The 25299-nt window shown below is 36.0% G+C and overlaps 2 protein-coding genes and 1 pseudogene across 2 annotated transcripts; 2 read left to right on the top strand and 1 right to left on the bottom strand.

The window, feature by feature from the left end:
• Positions 1-692: 692 nt before the first annotated feature.
• Positions 693-12685, top strand: LOC145566915 (phosphatidylserine decarboxylase proenzyme 1, mitochondrial-like; annotated as a pseudogene).
• A 1941-nt stretch (positions 12686-14626) lies between these two features.
• On the top strand, positions 14627-17103 carry LOC145566914 (uncharacterized). Its single transcript, XM_081626182.1, has 4 exons — positions 14627-14857; positions 15088-16116; positions 16463-16526; positions 16589-17103. The coding sequence occupies exons 1-4, from the start codon at positions 14627-14629 to the stop codon at positions 17101-17103; spliced, it is 1839 nt and encodes a 612-aa protein (XP_081482308.1).
• A 5277-nt stretch (positions 17104-22380) lies between these two features.
• Positions 22381-25299, bottom strand: LOC145566912 (uncharacterized). Its single transcript, XM_081626181.1, has one exon. It carries the CDS (start codon positions 25297-25299, stop codon positions 22381-22383), a length of 2919 nt encoding a protein of 972 aa, XP_081482307.1.

The raw sequence follows: 25299 nt of genomic DNA, 5'->3' as shown, positions 1-25299 counted from the left end.
CCCAATCCTCGTTGGCGACCACCACACATTTCGAATTTTTTGCTCTTATTTACTCAAACATGCTCAAATCAAGTCCAAATTGATTGCAATTTGATTCTAAATCACCCTATCATCATGTACATACATAATCAAACCCAAAACAAGCATCAATTGCAAGCAAGATGCACAAAATTAAAAACCCCCCAAATCAATTTTCTAGGGTTTTCAAAATCAAGGAGGTGGTTGTCGGGAAGTGATTAGGGGGAAAGGGAGAGTTGTCTGGTGGTGGAGGAGGTCGCCGAAGGTGGGGGATCACTACTAGAAAACTGCTCTTTTCCGACGGAAAAATTCCCTCGAAAAACCCATGTTTTCCGTCGGAAAACCCTTTGTAGGAAAATCGAGCTTTTCCGACGGAAATTCCGTCGGAAACACTTTTCCAACGGAAATTCCGTTGAAAACACTTTTCCGACGGAATCCTTTCGTCGCAAGAGGTTTTCAGGCACCGGAAAAGTCCATCGGAAATTTCCGACGGACTCAAATCCGCCGGAAAATTTCGACGGAATTTTCGTCGGAAACTGATTTAATGAAACTAAAAAAAACACGCCGCGCCACCACAGGCGCGGCGTATCACCACCTCAAAACACCACCAGGCACCAACCCTTAACTAACTCTAAGCCTAGGGCTGAGCAACACCGGGTACCCGATCAAAACTCATGGAATTGGAATTAGAACTGGTTAGTACCGGGTCCGATATTTTGGACCCGGAATTGGAACTGGTCTTATCCGGGTCCCAAAATTGTGGAACTGGTCCCGGAACTGGTGGAAACCAGTTCCAAAATCGGGTACCTGGTTCTTTATTCCCCAATATATAAAATTAATTAAATTGGCTATAATTAAATAAATTAATCAAACAATGGGCAAAATTAAATAAATTTATACAATTTCACTATCATATAAAAATTTATCAAGCAATTACAATGTGAATTAACATTCGACAAAGTTGATAATACACAGATCGAGCTCGTTTCTCTCAATTTTGATTTTCGCTGAAAAAAAAAAAAAAACTTAATTCAATTCTTACCATATGTATTTCATTTGACCTTCTCTTGTTAAAGTGATGAACAATTGAACACAATACATTTTTTGGAAGATTAAAGACAGAGAAAGGAAGTAGGAGAAAGGGCAAGTGGAAAAGGAGTTGCTTTAGATTTGAGTGGGTGGAGGATTGGAGGCGTGAGAGTTGAGAGGGTGGAGGCGTAGGAGTATTAGGGATTTAGGATAGATGGGTTTTATGTATGGGATTGGGCCTAATGTATTACTTGGGCTGCACAAGTTCTTTAAATCCTAAAACAAAAAAACCAATACTAATATTTGGATCTGATTTAACCGGGTACCTGGTGGGTACCGGGTCCTAATATTTTGGACTTGGAATTGGAATTGGTTGGAACCGGGTCCTTATTTTTAGACCCGAAATTGAAACCGCTTTAACTGGTTTCGGGTCCGGACCCACCAGGTCCTAACCAGTTCCAGTTCCAAAACCGGGTACCCATAATTTTTGCTCACCCCTACCTAAGCCCAGACCGCCCCACTCCCCAAACTAACCAAGATCCAGCCATCACCACCACCGAACCCTAACACCCAGACCCACCCAAATCAGCCACCATCACCACCGAACCTTAACACCCAGACCCACCCAAATCAGCCACCACCACCACCGAACCCTAACACCCAGACCCACCCAAATCAGTCACCATCACCGAACCCTAACCCAGATTCACCAACCACCACCCCTGCACCCTAACCCTGATCCTCCCAAATCCTCAACCCACCTAGCCCAGATCTAAACCATCCCCACCTTTACCCTAAACTCACCTAAACCAAACCCACTAAACCCAAACTCAGATCCACCAAAATCCTAACCTGAACCCTGACCGAACCCATACCCAATCCGACCCACCTAAAACCATCATCAACGACTAAACCAAAAACCACAGCACAAAAATTTAATAAAAAATTCATAAACAAAAATTAAAAATATCAAAACGTACCTTAAAAATCGAATTAGCTTCAAATTTCACCTCGAACTTGGTTTACTAAGGCCAAATTCAACCATGAAAACTCTAGATCTAGCATTTTCATGGTCGAATTTGACCTTAAAAATCATTAAAGTGTTATAAACACTCACCATTTTCGACTTTTACCCACCATGGAAAAAATCAGAGAGGAGAAAGGAGCAAAATCCCATCTTAAATCGACGTTTTTCTGAGTTTAATATATATTTTTTTTGAACAAATTAAATTGTAAATGGCAGGTTAATATGAGCAAGATTGATTTTTTTGAAGAAATTGAATTGTAAAAATGGTGATATAAGACTAGAGAGGCGTGAGAAGAGAAGAGGAGGGCGTGAGAAGAGAAGAGGGAAGAGGAGAGAGAAAGAAAAGAAGAGAAGAGAGAGAAACAGAAGAGGCGGTGAGAGAGGAGAGAGAAATGAGAAAACAAAGGGGAGGGGAATATTTCTATGTTAATAATTAGGGTTTTGTGTTTTTTTCTTTTTTTAATTCATAAAGCCGTCGAAAATGGTTTAAATTCCGTCGAAAATTTTCGAGGGGATTAATTTCCGTTGGAAAATATAACTTTTCGGACGGAATTTCCGTCGAAAACAAAGAATTTTCCAACGGATTAAAATTCCGTCGGAAATTTCGAGGGAAATAAAATCCATCGAAAATTTTTCACTTTTCGACGGATTTTCATGTCCGTCGGAACCTTTCCGTCGTAATTTGACTATTTTCTAGTAGTGGATTTGGACGGCGGGTTCGATGGGGGAGGAGGGTTGATGCCATGGGAGGAAGAACTAGGAAGGAAGAAGAAGGGGAGGAGGAAAGGGAGGAGGAGGGGAGGGGGTGGTGGTTTTTTATATATATTGATTAAATTTTAATTATTTAGTAATTTGGTGGGTTAGAGGTTAATTAGAAGAAATTAGAGTCTAATTAAGTTAATTAGTGGGTAATTAGAGAAATAGGTTTCCTCTCGCAAAAAAAAAAATGAACGTGGTGGTTTTTTTAACTAAAAACCTTTTAAAAGGTTTTTTTTTCGCAAAATGGTGCTTTTAAAAGGTTTTTTTTGAAAATTTTTCCTAAAAATTACAATAAATTGCATAATTTTTTTTGAGGGAAAAAAAATAAATTAAAAATGTGAGTTTCCAAAATTTTAGTAATACATCAATTAAAAGAGAGCCAAAAAAAAAAAAAAAAAAAAAATTAAATCATTTACATAAATATGTTAATCAATCAATGTTCAACTTTAATTTTCATATTATACTTATTACTAGATTTAACCCGGTGCGATGCACGGATTTTTTTTTTAATTTTTAATTTATTCATTTATTTTTTTACGTAATAATTAAATAGGTAAGCAAACTGTTTTTTTTTTTTTTTTTTCATTTATCCATTTCTTCTTCTTCTTCTTTTTTTTTTCTCTAAATGAAGATCATAAAGTGGTGGACCGTGATCAAACTGACTTATTAGTTTTTTTTTTTGACGGGGACTTATTAGTTTATGATTCGCAGTTTCGCACTATGGTTATGATGTTAAAGATTATGCCGATCTAGGGCAAACTGTCTTCTTTGGAGGAACAACAAGAGATTAGTAGGACGGATTGTAAACGAAATTAATAAAGAGTGGAAACAGTAGACCTTATAAACCGTTTTTAAGTTTTTCGAACTTATCTGATCTTAACTTATTTTTCTAAAATTAGTGAAAATAGGTTAGCAAAATAGGGTCTTATTAGACTCAAAATAAGTGAAAATAATGTGAGGAGAATAGATACTTATTTATTACTTCCTCTGTACATAAATAAGTGCATCAGTTTGACTGGCACACGTGCCAAAACATAACTTTGACCATTAATATTTATAATTATCTATTAGCAAAATTTAAAAAATAATTATATAATAGAAATATATATTGTGACTAATCTAGCAAAACTTTACATAATAACATTTGTCCTTTGTATAATGGCATAAAATTAAGTTAAAGTTGATATGTAAATAGTGAGTCAAACTGATGCACTTATTTAGATTCGAAGAGAGTTTGTATTAGGTACAAAAGAGCGTCAATTTTTATAAATTGTAAATTGCAGCCGATTTAACTTTTTCATCGGTTTATTACATGTCGAAAAATATTCGATTAAAGTTGTAGGGGTCATTTAATTTCTCAAGGGACCAAATTGGGCTCGAAATTAGAAAAAAAAAAAAACTCCACCAAGTATAGCATTATAGCAGTCTAGGAAGTTAGTTTTAGGGGTCATTTTAGTTTTAAGGGGATGCCTGGATTGCAAGTAATCATTAGGGGTAGTTATTAAAGCACTAACTATTCAGGGGGAAGAGATACGGTGGACAAAGTCTTGAGAAGTAATTTTTTATCAGGTTTGGGAGTTTTCAAGCCCATTTCCAGCCCATTTCAAAATCAAACAGCAATAACTTAGATAAAGAATCAGAAACCAACAATTAAAACTGCAAATTAGCAAATATTTAATACATATATTTCACATCAACCATCAAATTCCAAATTACATCCAAATAAACAAATTTGCACAAAGGTTGGACATAGATTACTGGAATATGCATCAATATTCAATACCAATCATAGATTTAATCACAAACATCAATTAATGGAACTTATTTTCGTTCAATTTCATAAAATCGCACAAATTGAACTAATTTTCATTCAATTTCATAAATTACGCCTAAAATTAAGGAACCCTAGATTAAATTCACAAAAATAAAAACGAAAAAAATCGTAAAAATCAAATAACAAATTATAGATTTAATCACAAACATCAATTAATGGATTCATAATCTAAGAAATCCACAGATCAAATAACCAAAATAGAACGGCTAACCTTTAGATTCAACTTCGATTTGGGGCAATTTATAAAGAGGGAAGCAACTTCAAATCCAATTCTTCAATGAAAGTGTTCGAAGGAAGAGGAGAGGAGGAGAGAGAAAGCTTCAGTCGGCCGGCATAGCTAGGTTTCTTCGTGCTCGAAAGTCGAGAGATGAAAGAGAAATGCAAATTTTGTGGGTTGATTTTTTAACCCGTAAAAAATTACGCTGGGGGAGAGTAATCTTTTACCCCTGTTTTGGGAGGAATGAATTACGGACCTAAATTACTACCCTCAATCCAGGTATGCCAAAAGGCCCATAATAATTAACCCATAAAGTTTTACGGGCTATTACTCTCAATCCAGGCGGGCTCTAGGAGTAATTAATACTCGTATTTTTTTTCTAGAGTGATTAGAGCAACTCCAATGGTTGTAGCTAGGGAGTTGCTTGCAATTTCAATAATTCTCTAGCTACTAGCTTGACCATTGGAGCTAGAAAACTCAATTAGCTTGGCTAAGCAAATTAGCTTTGCCAAGCTAATTTGTTTGGGAATTAAACTTGCTAAAATAAAATATTCATTACACCAATTAAGCTCTTTTCATGTATTTTCTAGCCAACGATTACTACTAAGCTAATACGTAACCATTGAAGCAAAAGGTAGCTAAATTGTCCGGCATTGAAAATGGTTGTTGATAGGTTGAGGAGGCAAAGGAGAGAGGCATTGAACCTGGGTTCCAACCTGATGCAAAAGTAATGTGCTTATTTAGTTGTCTGCTTGGCTTTTTACATTGACATTATTTGACATGGATGCATAGATTTGATACAAGTATTTTTTGATATGTTTTGGATTTTCTTGGTACACCTGTATCAGGCATCGTTTTTGAGACTTTTACCCTTATGCACAATTTCTCGTATGTGGGGCTCCTTGATGAGTGTGGTGAGTTACAACTTCCCCTTCAATTTGTAACCAGAGCAATTTGTTAGCTTTTGATATTAACAATTTGCTGTTCTTGATCTTTCGTAATATCCTGTGGCTGTGCTACCTGTGGTGGTCAAAACTCAAAATGAATCTTTGCTTGTTTAATATATTGCAGGATCTTCCTGTAAAAATGCGGCCGTATGTTTACAAAGCTAGGGGCACGGGCATTTCATTCAAGTAAAATCATTTGCATTGCTTTTAGTGCTTGTCTTTTTTCACTTGACATCAATAATGAAATCACTGTATGTCATTACTTGTGAGCTGTTGTGACAATGTTAGCTTTTTTTTTTAAAGGAATTTTATAAAAGGCTATCATTTGCAGACTTAGAGGAAGTGGCTTTGCCTTTGGAAGAATACCCATCTATGCGGGACTTCTTTGCCCGGAGCCTGAGAGAGGGTTGCAGACCTATAGATGATGATTCTCAATGCCTGGTAACTGGTCTCAACTTCTTGGTTTTTGTATTTATCTAACAAGCACTTTCTAATATTTGCCTTTTTTCATATTATGGTGCTTGTTTATTATAATGACAGATCAGCCCTGTAGATGGCATTGTTGTAAGATTTGGGGAGTTGAAAGAACCTGGTGCCGTGATTGAGCAAGTTAAAGGTTTTTCCTATTCTGTGTCCGCTCTTCTTGGAACAAATTATTTCCTTCCCATGGTCTCTGGGAAAGACATTGAAAGAGCAGTGAAATAGAAAATGGTCACAGGTATCAAACTAAGAAGTCATGGTGGAGAGTGTCTTTTTCTTCACCCAAAATTCAGGAACCAGTACCTGCTAGGTAAGAGGCTATTCTGACTAAATAACTTCACACTTTTGATGTTTCAAAAAGTTCTTCATGATTGCTTATCTTCTACTCCTTGATATTACTCTTGGTAATTGTTCTTATTTTGTTTAGGGAGAAGAGATTTATACATATAAGCTGAATGAACAAAGATATTATAGTAAATAGATCTTTGGTTCTGCACATCACTTCTTCATGGTCTTTCTAATCACTTGTCCCCAGTAGGATTGTGGCTAGTCGCATCCTTTTTCTTGTTCTGTGTTCAAATTGTTGCTCGTGCATTGTTCTAGCATGGGGGCCAGATTTTGACCTTTGATTTGCTTCCGTAGCATTGTTGAAACTGTGGCTATCTCCTTATGCAGGTATTTGGTCTTATAAATTTTTATAGTTGATATGTGCCTGCTATGTTTAGTTCCTTTACAAGTACACATACATAAATTGTCACCTCTGCTAATAATCATGGTTTATTTTGTAGTCCAACGAAAGGTCTTTTTTTATTGTGTCTTGTACCTAAGCCCTGGAGACTACCATCAAGTACATTCACTTGTTGACTGGAATGTTCTTGTCCGCAGACATTTTTCAGGTGACTCAAAAATTCAATTCATTTGTAGAAAGCGCTATCTAGAACAAGTTCTTGTGCGTAGAGGGATAATTTGAATAGTCATGGTTTGGATAGCCAACTTCAGCTTCTTGAACCTGAATGTTGTTATTCCCATGTAATCTATAAGATACTATCAGTTGATGGATGAATTTTCTTAGCATTCTGGCTAGCCTCATTAGATGCTCAAATTAGGTTGCCTTTTGGCGGGCAATAACTTGAATCAAAAGTTTCTTGTAGGATTTAAGGCTACAAGTTCATATTTTGTCTTCTTAATTAGGATGTTAAGCTATTGTGTTTCACCATAGACAATTATAAATACTTCATATTAATTTCTGTATTGGACCTTGCTGGTTGAATGCTTATAAATCTACCAGCTGGTCCACTTAGCCAAAATGAACAGATCTGAGCAAGTCTCACTGGCCGGTGTTGTGCATCTTCTGCTGCTGCTATTAGTTTTAAAATTTACTTCAGTTGGTCGCTCCCCTTGTGCAGTTGATTGTGATCTTGATGATACAAAGTATAAGATTAAGAGTCATTTTTATTGTTACAGGTCGTCTTTATCCTGTGAATGAGCGTGCTACTAGGACAATCAGAAAGCTATACGTCGAGAATGAAAGGGCATGCAAACTTCTTATTTTATATTTCATAAGACTAGAAACTGATTCAGCACTCAGCAGAATCATTTGATGATTAAGAAGGAATATTCTTATAGCAAGTGTCAAACTGGGCTAATTTGTTTTCATAACAGTCATCGTTGGCACTTGGAATGACCACCTTCCTATTTTTCTTTTTCTATTATTCGTGGTGGGTGGAAAATAAGCTAAAAGTCAATATACAAACAATGGTAGACGTAATAGCGGCTTCATCTGTAGTCTGCATGTGATTAAAATTCTAATATAACAGGCAAAAACACTCCTTTTACTATCATGCTATGAGATTAAATTTTCTTGAAGTTCCATAGGAGTCATATGCAAACCACCTGTTTTTTACACCGCATACCTAGTCAGCCAGTAAAATGCTTTTCAGCTTCCAATCAAGTATTATGAATGATGAGTTTGGAATTTTAACACCAGTGGAAGCACTGCAGCTGCAGATTTGACATGATTTTGTACACTAAAAAGATAGATAACATAGGTTCTAGATTTGTACTGTATCTGATTTTTTCACATATTTCTGAATGAAAATTTCTCTGTTTTACTAGTCGTCTATTTCTTTGTCGTACCAGATTGTGCTGGAAGGTCAGTGGCAACAAGGGTATCTAGCACTTGCAGCAATAGGTGCTACGGTTCTATTAAGGTGATTTATCTCTATCTCTACTCGTTTTATGCTAGAAACTTTTTTTTTTTTTAATCAAATTTGGTGTCCATTTCTATAGTATACTTGATTTGTCTGCCAATAAAATGGTGAATGGTGATTGGTAAGACCCAGCCTTTTATGTAAAAGAAACAGTATAACCCTTTTGAAGCCTTGTTGCCCAGATGCAAGCTGTGTACATGATACTAAATACTAATAGCCACCTTTGCAAATTTTTAGACTTTTTCTTGACCTTTTAAATTGTCAATTCTTGAATTTGATTTACTTCCTTGCACTTTAGCTTTACATTGAGCCAGAGCTGCAGACAAATCGTCCTAGAAAGAAGTTTCTACAGTCAGAGCCTCCTGAGGAGAACATGTATGTACGATAAGGTGTTGGCTTTATTGTTAAGAAAGGGGAAGAGGTTAGAAATGAAATCGAATCTGTCTTCAAAATTAATTTACCCTTTTGGATTCTCTTAATAGTCAGAGTCAACGGTCTCAATTCTTTTGATTTGGTTATTCAAATCTATGTTTGGATGATGTTTCATTTTTTAAATTTTTGGATGGCTGAAGCTGGCTGTCAACCTCAATTCCAAAATGTTTTTTATGGAACTGTTTACCAGTGAAATTCTGATAAATTCGTTTCACATATCAAAAATTCAGGTTGCGGCTTTCAACATGGGATCAACATTCAACAGTGATCTTGTCTTTCAGGCTCCAGTAGCCTTGTCATCAAAAGACAGAGCATCATCAACAGACTTCAGATTCAATATCAAACGCGGTGATAGAATCCGTGTGGGAGAAGCCCTTGGGAGACGGAATGATTCACAGAAGAAAGAGTGAAGGTCGTTGAGGGAACTTGTAGGAGCACGCAGAATACAGTAGTAGACTAGTAGTAACAGGAAATATCATAGAAATTTTGCTCATTGCAATTTGCAACTATTGAAAGAGCCTTACTAACAAAATATATACATATGTAATCCCCACTTAGAATTTAAACGTTTGGTTTATATGAAATTCACTTGATTGCATATTGTATAAAGAGGGGGTTTGAGGCTCATTGGTCCTGCAATTTATTTTGAGATTTGTTGTCTCTCGCTCTTTCAATACACTATCTCTGCGTTTATTCTTAATCTGTTTAAGCAAGTTCTGTCACTGCCTACAGATGCCATTCCAATTCATCCCATATCCCCAGATCCCATAGCCACTTGTCTACCAAAGTAATGAGAACTTGCATAAATCCTCTGCATTAGATGGTTTTGGGTTACTAAAGGACTTTCTAGAGGACAACAGACTGGTATTTGCAGATTGGATAATGAGTATTACATCTTTTTATTTTGAAATAGAGGAAGTTTTATGTAGAAATGCATAACCATTATGGCTAATATTCAATAAACAAGAACAAGGTGGCTCTATAACATTAACTGCTACTCAAATGTATGGCAGTCCTTGTTTGGAATTAAAGAAGACCAAATATATTTAGGCTTCGTTTGTTTTGATGAAAAACACTTTTCATGAAAATTATTTTCACATTTTTCATTGTTTGATTGGTTAACGGTGGAAAATAATTTTTCTAAATGTGGAAAATAGTTCTCCCAAGAGTGGAAAATATTTTTCTTTACAAAAGAAGGTATGCCATATTTTTCTCCATACTCCTAACATCCATTTCCTCTCCTCTCATCTATCTTCTTCCTTCCACTCTCATTTTCTTCTTCAGCCCTATTTAGTTTGATGTAAAATGTTTTCATGGATAAAAATTTCCCCTTTTTTACCCTTTTCCTTTGTTTGGTTTGTGAAGGGGTGAAAAACAATTTTCCCAATGGTAGAAATTGCATCCTTAATGATAGAAAATATTTTCCTTTATAAAACAAGGGAAATTTTCCTCCTTCCTCCCTACCTTTTATTTACTTTCCTCTCATTCATTGTGACATCCTCACTCTTATGCTTTACTTTTCTTTAACTTTTCTTGTATGCAACCAAACAAAGGAAAACTAATTTGCAATTGTGCATATGAAAATATGTTTTCCAAGACAACTAATTTTCATTGAAAATGTTTACATCAAACTAAACGAGGCCTTCATATGTAATTTTGCATATAAGGAAACAAACAACTAAAAATCATATTTACAATAGTGTTTTCCCTTGAAAATTACTTTATGTGGGAAATCATTTTTCCAAAAAATGTTTTCCGTCAAAACAAACGGAGCCTTAATGTAATTTATGATAGAATATATGCATGCGATTGCAGTCAGTATTTTTTTTCAAAAGGTTAGCAAGTGCAGTGGACTTCTAGTAGAGATGAAACGGTCACTTGCTGATCAGCAAATTCCGGTTTTGGATTATGATAAACAAAGAATTTCCTCTACTGCTTCTTTAGTAGGTGAAAGTTATGCATTCAATCAGAGTCGCTTTGAAACTGTTTGCCTAGATTCCTATTCCCCAAGTGGGAAATTTTGTTTATGATAATTGAACACCATTATAGGAACATTTAACGTATACTGCAGGATTCTCAAGGGGGAAGGGGGGTGAAACGGAGGGTTGAGCTGCATACATTAGCCCCAGACAACACAAAGATGTAAGCCTTGTATACTGTTTTAACAATTATACTCAACAGTAAAGTAGCACACACAAAATAGTCACCTTAACCTCACCAATTTACAAATGACAAAACAATTCAACGAAGAAAAGGGAACACTAAGCAAAGTAAGTAGATAGATTAGCATGCATTGCAACTCGCAACTTTGCAAGTGAAGGCATAGTCATATAGACATATACACAGATCTCTGAGAGAGGATATTTTAGGTCTTTCCTGGCCTAGTTGTTGGGGAGGGGGGGTATTGTGGGTAGTTTCTATGCAAAAAGAGGAGTATTTGGGGATAATTATCTAGTCCACTCTCTCAGATATGTCAACCTTCCTCGTCACATGACGGCAGGAGCTGCACAAATCTAGCATACCTTCACGCGTAAGCCATTCTTCTTCAATTAATTGTAAAAGGCAATTTGATCAGAGGCATTACTCATTGTTGTCACAAGAAGGCATTCCTAGTGATGAGTCTGATGACAATTGACAGAAGCTATGCAATCAACAAGCACCATGATTCAGGAAAAATTACAGTAAGGAGAAAATTATAAAAATGGCGAATTGGTCATAGGCCCCGTACCAATGCCTTTAGTCAGACCAAGATGAAAGATTCATGAAGTTTCAAACAAAGCCCCCCTTAAACGAATTTTCTCATATCCCTCCTTTCAGTGTAAGCGATAGGTAATAATAACGTTAGCAGGACACCAAGTACAATGTTGACGCCATGAACCAAAACCCAAACACCAACCCACACCTTAAAATATTGGGAATCGAGCATGCTGCTCATTATAAATCACTTAGACTTAAAAAAATGTTCTCTTTCTCTAGCTTTCTTCTCCTCTCTCGAAGATCATCAAGGACCATCCTCCTTGCCTAGGCAAGGAGGCCCTAGGAGCCTTAGTTTGAGGTTTAGTTGGCTTTCTTTCTCAAATTGTTTTTTCTTTACAGATCTTCAGTCTTCGAGTTCCTCGCTTTGTCTTGTCCTGTCTTCTCCTCTCTTTCTTAGTTTTGGTTACCGTTTTTTCTTTTGTGCATCTGATGGTTTCAAATCAAGTTATGGATGATGTTATCAGCATTGATGGTAAGGAAGATACAATCAATATGATTAATATCCCGATTAATTTCAGTAATGCAAGTCACATAATTTCTGATACGGTTATGGAACCTACAGAATCTAGTGATATGGTTAAGTTCGTTCCCTTGGTAGTTCCTCCTAAACAGTCCTTTAGGGAGGCGGTTCAAGCTTCTTCTCAATGGTTTTCGGAAGCCAGAAAAATCGTAATCACCTCTACGGAATGGGAGGATGACATTTTCTCACCACCAGACCCTTCAAATGCAGTCTCCTTTGAAAAGGAAACTTTGGATAAGCTCAGGGAACCTTGGAAACTAACCCTTATGGGTAAATGCTTGGGAATTTCAGTTCAACCTTCGTTTATAACACAACGTGTTAGAGCTACGTGGAGACCCAAAGGCTCCCTTGAAGTTATTGATCTTGGGAAAGATGTATACCTATTTCGTTTTTCAATCCAAGAGGACTATGAAAGAGCTCTCCTTGAAGGCCCTTGGTTTATTCTGGATCATTAATTAATGATCACCAAATGGAAACCTAACTTCCGTCCTTCCATGAATCCATTTGATAGAATGATTGTCTGGATTCGTTTCCCGGAGTTGCCAGTTGAATACTGTGATAAGGAGGCCTTATTTGATATTGCCAAATTAGCCGGGAATCCTTTAAGGATCGACTACGCTACAGACCACTTAACAAGAGCAAGGTATGCTAGGGTTTGTATTGATATCGATCTTACCTTACCATTAGTTACTAATGTTTGGGTTGGAAATAGTTGGCAATGTATTGAATATGAAAATATTCATAATTTATGCTTTTTATGTGGAAAAATTGGTCATAGTAAAGAAAAATGTAATCAAAAGCAAGTTAATGTTGAAAATAATGCCTTTGTTGACAAAGGAAAAAGCATTATGCCAACTTCTTCGATTCCATCAAATGAAAAGTCTATGGAGGATAAATCCACTTCTTCAACCACCCCAAGTTTAAGGGTCAATGTTTCCCACTCAAATGCTGAAAATATGGTCCTTGGACAATAGTGTCAAAGAAAAAAAAGCCAAATCAATCCAAACCTCAATCAAATAAGACTACTACTAAAATCCCTTCTACAACCCATGTTAACAACAAGCCCAGACAAAACACTCAGCACAGTTCTATTCCTAAGCCCAACCCAATGAAAAATAACACTTCTCCTTCCAATGAGATTAATAATACAAGTAAAAACAGAACTTCAATTAATTCTTTTGCTCTATTGGACACCACCACTACTTCTCCTCCAAATCAAATTTTAGATATTAATTTATTAAAAGGCAATGATGAGTTAAATCTTGAAAATTGCAAAAGCAATCCCACAAATCCCTATTCTAATCTTCTAATCCCACACGCTTCTCTTTCCTCCTCTCATCTCCTTCCCAAAGATCTCCCTCGCCATTTGCCACAACCTCACTCGGGTACAACAATGTCAACCCATGCAAACCCTTCAAATTCCCCTATTTTAAACCCCAATTCTCAGATCATTTCTTCACGGACAAACGAAAACAACAAGGAATTTGCTAGCAATGGAAAAAAGCAAGGCGAAATTAACACCGGTCTGCCCACCACGGCGGTCGGTGAGGGTTTCTCAGAGGGAAACTCACTCAACCCCAAGAGACTATCTCTTAGTTCCCCTCTATCTCTACCCCGACCACCTCTCCTTCAAGGGGAGCCGATTACTCCGGCGACCCCACTATCAACGAGGATACCATTCTCGCCCTTCCCTCACCCTCCACCTCCATCTACTCACTTCCCTCTCAACAATCGCATGACACCAGCTCAAATTCGGGAATTAGTTCAATCCCCCCCTCCCTCAAACTCCCTCTCCAATGCAATGGTCATCGACCGCAACTCTGAGCCCACCATCATCGACATCTCTGCTATGGTCGTCGATAGAAACACCTCCTTCACCGGAAAAAATACAATTGATGTACAACACCCTTCTCCAAATCAACTCCCTATTGACCAACCTCACCAACCTCCCGACCCCAATTCAGCTCCCCCAATCTCATCCTCCTTCTCCGATTCCCCTTCCACCACCGCCAACCTCTCAACCTCTTCGCCAATGGTATCAGCAGCAAGTCCTCTGGCTAAATTACCCTATTCACAACCTTGTTCCTCCTCCAAACAATCCCCAACAATCAATCTCTCTTCGACAAACAGCGAACAAGACTTAGAAAGTCCAGATCACCATATGAAAGTGTTTCAGATTCGAAAAGGAGTAGTGGGACTCCAAATCGATGTCAATTTCTGGGAAACGACGAACACCATAAGGGAATTAGACTTAATGTCATCCCTCTGAAAATGCACGATGTGGTGATGATGGATCGTGCGGAAACATGGAAAGCATGGGATAAGTTTGACCCCCTATTTAGCAATGGAAAGTCAATCCCACCTTTTCCACCTTGATATGAAGATCGTTATGTGGAATGTTCGTGGTGCCACACGGAGGAATTATTCCTCATGCTTGGGAGGTAATTTCTACTCATAAACCGAGTATTTTCATTTTATTAGAAACTAAGAGTGATGGTAGTACTAGGGCTGACCAAGTTTCCAAACTTTTGGGATTTGACAAATTTGAGTTTGTAAAGCCGAATGGCCTTAGGGGTGGTATTTGGCTTCTGTATAAGAATGATATTGAACTGGTAGACTATATTGAGGTCATACTAGGAACTATTTTCATGCACTATTCAAATTTTCACCTGAGAGTAAAGAGGTACTCGTAACTGTTGTGCATGCCCCCTCTTCTCCTTCTGAGAGGCATAAGTTGTGGAATGAGTTGTGCATTACTTTACCTCCAGATGACACTCCTTGCCTATTTTTAGGTGACCTAAATGAGGTCACGAAACCCTCTGAAAAATCGGGAGGGCTCAAGTTTAAATGAACTCAGTGTTCAGATTTAAACAAACTTGCTGATGCTGCTTGCATGGTTGATTTGGGCTTTTCGGGCAATCCTTTCACTTGGCATAATGCTAGAGAGGGTCTTGATATTATCCGGGAATGTTTGGACAGGGCAATGGGGAATCCGAGTTGGTTGAACACCTACCCAAACTCTAAGGTATCTCATCTTGCTAGAACTTATTCAGATCATTGCCCTATTTTAATTACTGTATTTGATAATTGTGTTGGAGGCCCTTACCCCTTTAGATGTAAAGCTGCATGGTTGGAACATCCAAATTTTAAAGATTTTTTTATTCATAATTGGAATGTACATGATTTAGACTTTTTAAAAGGGAGAGATGAATTTTTGTTTAATATAAAAAGCTGGAATCACAATGTGTTTGGAAACATTACTAGGCAGAAAAAACGATTGACTGCAAGAATAAATGGAATTCAGATTTCTTTAGCAAAAAGATACTCTACTTTCCTTATTTCTCTTAAAAAAGATCTTTTTGAATTGCACCACATTCATAAAATGGAAAGGATAATTTATGCTCAGAAATCTGGTCTAGATTGGAGAAAGAATGCTGATTGGAATACTAAATATTTCCACCTCATGGCTAATATTAAAAATACTAGGGGAAAAGTTTTAACTTTGCAAAATAATGATGGTTCTTGGATAACTGACTTAAATACTTTGAAAAATATGGCTAGGGATTATTTTATTAATGTTTTCAAAAGCAACTCCATTGATTTAAATTCTTTAAGCTCTTTCCATTGTCCCAAGAATTTAGCTGTTTGTTCTACCCCTATTTTTGCTTCACCTCCATCTTCTGATGAAATCAAGCTCCTTCTTTTCCAAATGGACCCAATTAAATCTCCGGGTCCTGATGGTATCCAACCAATTTTTCTTCAGAAAAATTGGAATGCCCTAAGCTCATCAATTACTGATTTTATTACAGACTGTTTTATTACAGGAATTATTCCTCCTTCTATTAACAATTCTTACATTTCTCTTATTCCTAAATGTGATAACCCGGTTTCTATGAAAGATTTTAGACCCATTGGATTATACAACTCTATTTATAAACTCATAACCATATGCATATCCAATACGTTAAAACCAATCATGAATGACCTCATAAGTCCCTTTCAGTCAAGTTTTATTTCTAATAGATCTATAGAGGAAAATATAATAATTATAAAAGAAGTGGATCACCATTTTAACAAGGCCTCTAAAAAAGCAAATTTGATGGCTTTAAAGATTGATTTTAACTAAGGCCTTTGATAGTCTTGAATGAGATTTTATTAAGGATGCCCTTTTATGCATTAATCTTCCTAGTAATATAGTTAATCTTATTTTAAGTTGTATTTGTACTCCTAAGATTTCCCTCCTTTGGAATGGTGAGATTACTGAGTCTTTTTCTCCATCTAGAGGAATTAGACAAGGTGATCCATTATCTCCATACATTTTGTCCTTTATCTTGATCGTCTTTCTTGTATGATTCAAGATAGAGTCAATAATGGAAATTGGAAACCCATGAAAATAGCCAAGGATGTCAATATTTCTCACCTATTTTATACGGATGATGTCTTTCTTTTTGGAAAGGCAACTCCTAATAACATAGAAGTTAAGATGGAAGTTCTTGACCAATTCAAAAGCATTTCAGGTCTTTCCATTAATGTTCAAAAATCTTTAATTATTTTCCCTAAGAAAATGAATTGCAATGTTAGAAGATCCATTTGTGAGCTATGTAATATCACCAACACTACCAATTTTGGTAAATATCTTGGCATTATAATATCTCATAAAAGATTAAATCTTCTAGACTATTTTCCTCTTTTAGATAAGACTTGTTCTAAGATAAAAGGATGGCAAGCTAAACTTTTAAACATGGCTGGAAGATCAACTCTTATTAAATCTGTTTTGAATTCATATCCAGTTTATACTATGCAAACCAATGTCCTTCCTAAGGCTGTTCTTTCTGACCTTCGGAAACATTGCAAACAGTTCCTTTGGAATTGAGTTAATAGGACTAGATTCATTCCTAGAACTAATTGGAAGGTGGTTTGTGATCCTATGGCTAAAGGAGGTTTAGGAATTAGAGATTTAAGTAGATGGAACTTATCCTTCATGGCTAAATTAGGATGGAAGATTTTGACTCAAGGACATAAAATTATGGGTTAAAATTCTGGTTAATAAATACTTAAAATATACTAACTTCCTTGATTATGTTGTTAAACCTTCTGACTCTATAATCTGAAAGGATATTCTGGCTAATAGGCATGGTCTTCAAACTCTTCAATCAAGTTTGAAATCAGTTATATCAGTTCCAATCAAGGGTGACAACCTAAAGCAAGATCCCATTTTTAGCAGGTTTTAGACTTAGCCTTTTTGTTCTGTTTACTTTTACATGAACACTAAGTCCAGACAAGGGCTAGTAAGTTCAATTTCACAACTAAATTAAGTTTAAATTGATTATCATTCAAATGAAAAGAACAAAGCCTCAAATCACATAACCAGGTAAAATTACATTCCTAAAACAGAACGCAACTCTTAGCAAAGCATACTACTTGCCTGTGCGGTATATACCTAAGGCAATTCCAAATAGCCTGCTCTATTATATAGCAACATATATATCTTCAATTAGCCCTTGAAAACTAAATCGTTGTAAATCAAGATGATTCTGGTACAAACAACTATCAATGTAACACAAATTTAATACGATTTTGCCAACCATTAACTGTAATATACATTATAGATGATTCTGATTTCTGCCTCATATATTAGTAATCTAGTATTTTACTGGAAAGTGTTAGAAATGGAGGGTCAATATTCACAATTTACCTTATTTTCCTTGTGTGCACTTCTTTCTAGTTCAAGTTGAGACTGTGCAAGGTCTCTTTGCCACTTAATCTCTCCCAATTCCTTCTCCAACCATACATAATAACAAGACTTTAGTCAGTTTGTATAATTAGAAAGCAATCTCATTTCCCCTCACTCTCTTATATTTTTAAAGGGTGGGCACCATGGGGACAAGATGAGTTTATTTGTACTTCAAACTTTTGCTTAATAAGTAGCAGAACAAATTTAATCTATTTCAAGAGTCTGAACGCATGCTAAAGGCTGAAATGGTTCTGTTTGAGCAACAATAGTCTTGGTGTGTAAAGTTTTTAACAAGCTAAGAAAGCATACCTTCTAGATTTTCACATTTTTCTCAACCAGCTTAAAGCTGATGAAGACGAAGGTTTTGGACTTTTGAGCGAAAGAGAGGCAAGAAAACAAGAGTGTATACTTTCCTTGGAGGCTTTGATTTGAATGGAGTTGAATGGAGAACACATTATTTACAAGATAAAGTCAATCAATCTAGAGAACTCAAAATCAGTACAACTTAAACTTCTTTGATTCGACATTCAGATTTGCAACCCCACATCAAGCAGAAAAGGGAAGGAAAAAAGTATCCTGCAGAGTATATGGACATATAAGATAAAAATAAATAAATAAAAATATTACATTATCTCATGGGAAAATGGCTTGGTAATGAGGACCAATTGTATGCTACCCATAAAATATCCCACATTAGAAAATAACTTAAAATCTGACAGTGCACTATTTTCCTCACCTTCTTCCTTCTCTTAATTCCACAGCTTCTCTCTCCTCATTGACTTCAGTGAAATTGCAAAAGCAAAAGAATAAATTTCAATTCTCATTTTTTTTTTTTTAAAAAAAAAAAAGCAATTCAAACAGCATATAGCCCACACCCAAAACACCCTTATAACACACAACCATCCCAAAAAAAATAATTTTATAATTAAGATTAGTCCCACACAATTACCATTCAAGTCAAACCATGGAAAAGCCAATGACATTGAGCACTTGACCAAGAGAATGCAAAGCCAAGAAACCATAATAAGAAATTTCTGAAATGAAGCTACTTTTTAGCTTTGAGAATTATTCTGATTCTCACCTTCTATTTTACCCTAACCTTTGAAAAAAGCATGCAGCATTATCTGAATTTGTAGCTTTGATGATCCTAACAAAAAGCTAACCCCGAAATTACTCAAATAACAATAAAAAGCAGCACCAGAGCACACAAATCTCAATAAGTAGACTATAAATAACCCACCCCAGATGGCTTCCATGATACCATGCTCAACTCACAAGACTTCGGCTTTCAATTGCTTCTGTATAGACTCCCTCACGTGAAGATTGTTCTGCAGTTTACCTAATTGCTCTGCCCCCAGTCTCTTCACATGATCTTTGTGTTCTTTTATTGAATTATTTTTTTCATCGAGGTCCTTCAGCAAAGTCAAACACTGCAGTTGGGCTGATTGAGCTAAGGCAGCAGTGCAGCACTTGCATATGCGGTACTATTATGTATAAAGATAAGTAATTAGCATATAAAAAGGCCGCTGAGTTCATGGAGAAACTAATGTGTATATAGATATGCAGCTAGCATACGATATAAAGGTACATGCGCATAATAGCACAGCAAAAGTGCAATATAAAGTGATCAAGATAGAAATCGCAAGATGGCTAATATGGCTATAACCAATGCAAAATTCTTTAAACAGTTCATAGGTTTATACTGGTTGAATAAACTATGAATTTTGAAATCTATCCACCCAACTAATAATCACGAGTCTTGTGACTGATCCGAGCAGTATAAATTATACATAAACTAATGTATGGATGGAAATATACTGGTGCACAACTTGGACCAACTCAAGCTTACTCTCACTCACTAATTATTTGCACTATCATCTAACGTTGATTATGCTAAGTTTATGAATTTTTACATTTAAATTTGATTTCTAAATTACTCACCCTCCTCCCAAAATTGTAGTATATTTTTTGCTCTTAATTAATAAGTAGAAATCATTTATGTTTGATGATAGTAATATTAGGTGTTCAATAAGGAAAATATTGAAAGAACTTGTCATATCCTTAATCATACGAAGTTGGGATAGTGTAACAATTAATTTCACATGGAAGAGATGATATGGATTACATGAGTAAATAATCATGTAAAATTAAACGCTTTTAACTTCATGTAAAACTATTACGTTTGGTTGGACGTAAAACAGAAAATAACCAGAAGGAAAATTCAAGTTCAGTAAATTAAAGAATCAACAAAAACAATAAAAACAATAAAGAAAATTAGAAAATAATAATAATGGCCAAATTTTGTCTGAAAGCCATCATTAAGTTCTAAATTCACCCAAAACAAACCTTGAGAATGCTATGTGATAGCTTATTCTTTTATGACATTGCAGTTGATTATAAATTCCACACCATTGAAGAATTCAAAAGGAAAGGTTAAGTCCATCATAGTTACCACTGAGTGTAACAGACATTGTATTTGTAGCGTCACCAATTTTTACATTGATTCTATATTTGTTATTATTGATATGATATAATTAGGTATAGTGATAAGTAAAGCAGGTTATAATTATATTTTTTATATAAAAGAATAAAGTGAAAATACCTTGGCCTACTAAAAGAGGGGTCACACTCCTCACACATATCAGCTCTCCTTAAGTGTCGAGCACATGATTCATACCAAATAGGCATAGAAGAATCAATAGATAACACCTTTGCTAGTACTCGAAAGTATTTTACCTGAAAACACACATCAAATATTTAATACCTCATGTATAAGAAAATGAAATCAATAATTGTTGATATACATACATTATGAGCCGTTGAAAACTGATTTAATTTGATCCTTTTTGCATTAAACACCATTTCCATTTCAGAGATACTATTGGCTAATATCTGACTCCAGCTGATATGTTTTTGGACATATCCATCATCCGCATACCTATATGAGTTATATAAGTACATTAGTATCCAATACAAACTTACATTGTATATTATGATGTTTTTAGGCTTACCAGCCATGTAGATCATCAGTTTCATCAATATCAGGATCAATAAAAAGTCTGGTACGCCCAACAGTCGAAAGACATGCACCTATTGGAAGGTTAGTAAAAATATTCAAAGCAATGATAATAATAAAAATGACACCATAGTCTTTCCATGGTTATCTAATTTTATAAAACTTATTTTACCATAATATGAGCCAACTGATACCATGGATGCACCCAACACATGGTCCTGATTAAGCTCATTGAATAAGAAACGACCTTGATCATGAGCAAACCCTTCCCATAAAGTTAGCCTCATTGTTTCCATGCTGTAAATCAAAATATGTCATTAGATTTTTTTTTTTCTTTTTTTCACTTAACATTGCATAAGTTGTTAGAATTACATAAACATATTGTAACTTTTGTAATATGCTCTTACTTTGTGTTGCAGAGTAACACATCTCTTTTGAATTGATGTCTCCCACCCGAGACTCTATACGATTCAGACACATATATAACCAATCCAATAACATCTGTGTACATTCATCATCAAGAAAAAAAGATCGGATATGACCTTCAAAACTAAATAATTTTAAAAATGCAAAGAAATTAGTATTATTTATTTTAATTACTAAAAGACACATACCGATGAGAGGACTATTGCGCAGGTGAAGGTACTGTGGAATGTGGCAAAATTCAATAAACTTGAAATTGTACCTTGGGATATCATCACAATCATCAAGAATTTCTGTTATCATGGTCTTGTTGCCAAATTTTAACCTCATTTGGTTATTGGAATATTTGTAAGATGTATCTAGAGGCATAAGATCTAGCTGAGCAATTGAATAAACCTTTCCTTATTTGAAGATCTCTTTATATTTATCAATGTCAGCATTAAATAGTGTGATTTGAACTTCGTCCCCCTAGAAATTGAAAATTTCATACATACATAAGTGTCAAATAAATGAATATATTGAAAAAAAAAGTAAGCACTAAGTAAAAATATAGTTCAAACCTCCGAGTCAATGAATACCATACTCCACGAACGATGGACGTAATTTGTACCTTTAGCTCTACTTTGTTCATTGACCACCCATAATAAACGCACTCTCATATTCACATTCAATGTCGTAAGGGTAATACAACGACATGTTGTGTATCTTGTGTTCATTTCCTGCACTTTAACATCATTGAAGTGGGCATAAAAAATAATTTACATAATATTTCATTATTGATCCAACCTCGCACATGTATAAAGGTTACATAAATAGTATAGATAATGAAATAAATCATTAATAAAGTAAAATATAAGCATTAACATGACAAAGAAAATCTAATATATAAAAATAAAATAGTATAGCTCTAAAATTACACTAAAACAAACATTACTAAGAGTTATTAAATAAATGTTATAACAAAATTACATACATAGCTAATTTACACTGTTTAATACTTCCTTATACACAATATTTTTAGTCACACTGTGAGAAATATCCTTCTTATTTTGTACTAAGATTTTTAGTCTGGAAGGAGATGTAACTCGTGACATTGCAACATATAATTGGCCATGACTAAACACGGGCCTAGGGAGAAAAATGCCAACTTTGCTCAACGTCTGTCCTTGGCTCTTATTTATTGTCATGGCAAAGGCCAATTTTAATGGAAATTGCCTTCTTTTAAGAGGGAGATCTATCTTCTTGTTGGAAGGTGTTAAATCAATTCGCGGAATTAGAACTGATTTTGTAGCTCTGGGACCTGTGATCACTTGTGCCTCAATCACTCTATAACCCAATTTCTTGATTATAAGGCGTGTTCCATTGCACAACCCTATGGATTGGTTCATATTTCGCATCAATATTACCGGGGCACCAACTTTCAGCTCTAAGCAATGATTAGGAAGACCCGACAAATTTAATGAGTTTAATAATTCCATAGGCTCCATGTTATCAAGGATCCCGCCATCTCCTGTATGACCCAAAGTATCCGAACTATAGTACCTATGCACGTTTCCTGGTAGCATTGATAAAATCTTCGAATTTAACTCATCTACATCATTGTTTGTTGGTGCTAGAATTCCGCGACCCTTGAGGTACTCCCAGTCCGTGTAATTTGAAGGCAAGTTGGGGTAGACAAAGTTAATGAGATTTTGCAAACCATGTTCATCATTGGCTATCAAAAAATCACGTGGTATTTCAATCCAATTTGGTTCACCTTCCTCTGTAATGGGCACTCCTGCTATAACTCCTTCTCCAACTTTTATTATCCAATCAGCAAATTCTCGAATTTGTTCAAGGGTATCGGAGGGAACGTCACTTCGACATAAACGCATATTTATCCTTAGGCACATAACTTGGCAGTCTCTCCAAAAGGACGCTCGATGCAAGGTAGCTGCAACAATAGATTCTCGTCCTTCATCTGGCACCACGGGAAGTATCTGTCTAAAGTCTCCACCAAGAACAACCAATTTACCTCCAAAAACTCTATTGTCACTACAAATATCCTTGAAATGTCGATCTACCGCCTCAAATGCTAATCGATGGGTCATTGGAGCCTCATCCCATATAATCAATGATGCTTCACGGATCAAATCAGCACGGGTTGAGTCTTTTTTGAAGTTACAAACGGAATGTTGATCAGGATCAAAAGGAATCTTGAAAGTCGAATGTGCGGTTTTACCCCCAGGCAATAATAAAGCAGCAATTCCCGATGAAGCCACAGAGAGCACGATCTTTCTTTCAGATCTGAATTTCGCAATCAGAGTGTTCCATAGGTATGTCTTTCCTGTCCCACCACTACCGTAGACAAAAAATAGGCCACCTGCATCTCGAGAATGAGCATCAAGTATTGCAGCATATACTCTATATTGATCCGTGTTTAACCCTCTAACTAAGGTATCAAATCTGTTGGCTTCATCATGTGTGTCATATTCAAGTTCATCTCTTATCAACCGATTTAAGGCATTGCGTGCTAACTCTGAAGAAGGTTGTGGCATGTCAGGGAAATCTATCAATGACCTTCCAAGTTTATTCAATATATGCTCAATCTCTTGTAACCCTTGATTCTGCATCTCTTCGAGAGTTAATCGTAAGTTAGGGTTTCTAGTTTGACGTTGCATCATTCTCTCTAGGTCATCCGTAAGTTCACCCCAATTTTGTTCCCACAACTGTTTCGGATCACTTACTTCCGAAAACATCAATATGGAGCAAAACATGTTTCTCAACTGTGAACCCGATGCCCAGTTAGAGGCTTCTGACAGAGTTTCATGCCACTCATTATCGTCATCAAGCAACCCAAAGGCATGACATGCAGATCTAAAGGTAGGGTGGATGACACCATCAACAGTTCGTATATCTTCAAAAGATTCCGCTCCACAAACCTTAGTTAAAAGCATCCGTAAGTAATATCGTTCCCCGGAATTTGGATGAACAAAAGGCAATCTACCAATGCAAGGTCTTTCTTGCCGTTGTGCCCACCTTTTTGTAGAACGATTCCATGTAAATCCCATAGGAAAATTTTGGTAAGTGTATTGATTTGCTTCTGGAAAATCCTTGTTAGCTTGAAACCACATAGTTAACATGGTTTGTTGCAATCTGGGTCGTTCAAGGACTGTGTGCAGATCATCATTATCATTGAAAACTACAAATTGTTCACCAGGTAGATGAAACTGAAGTAGTTTCGTTGAAGGATATTGATGTTGCAAATCAAACTCAAATATTCTCCAGCATGCTTCAATGGCCGATACATATCGACAATCTAAGTATTGTTTTATCTCATCCACTCTGTTTCCTTGTCGTACCTCTTGACCACGTCGTGTGTTTGAATTGTTTTCAATGACAACTGTTGCTCGATCTTGACCTTTAGTAACATACTTGTATAGATACTTTACCACACTTCTCGCAGCAACATGCTCAACATTTATGTGTGCATTGTACTTAACACATAGATCTCTGTTATATGGTACCACCCAACGATTATCTACTTCCCTTCCATTAACAATGATGGGCTCTCTATGTTGTCTATGTCTATACTGCACAAAGCCATTATCATCAAAGGTGGTTTCAGTACAAAATTTCTTCGGGAAATGCTTTGAACACTTTCCATCGATTAAACATGGCCCACATGGTCCATGGAGCATGTTCTTGGTAACTGTTTCAAATGCCAAAGGATCTACATCCCTGTCAGGGATTTCCGCAGAGATAATTACATCGATATCCTCTGGACACTTAGGCTTATCTTTTGGAGCCAATGTTATGAGAATATGCGCATGTGGAAGTCCGCGCTTTTGAAATTCAATGACATAAAAATCTGTAACATGAAATATGTCCCATGTCACTACTAGAAAAAGGCCCAT

The sequence above is a fragment of the Chenopodium album genome, chromosome 11 (assembly GCF_948465745.1).
Source record: "Chenopodium album chromosome 11, dcCheAlbu1.1, whole genome shotgun sequence".
NCBI lineage: Eukaryota > Viridiplantae > Streptophyta > Magnoliopsida > Caryophyllales > Amaranthaceae > Chenopodium > Chenopodium album.
This window is presented reverse-complemented; position numbering and strand designations above follow the sequence as displayed.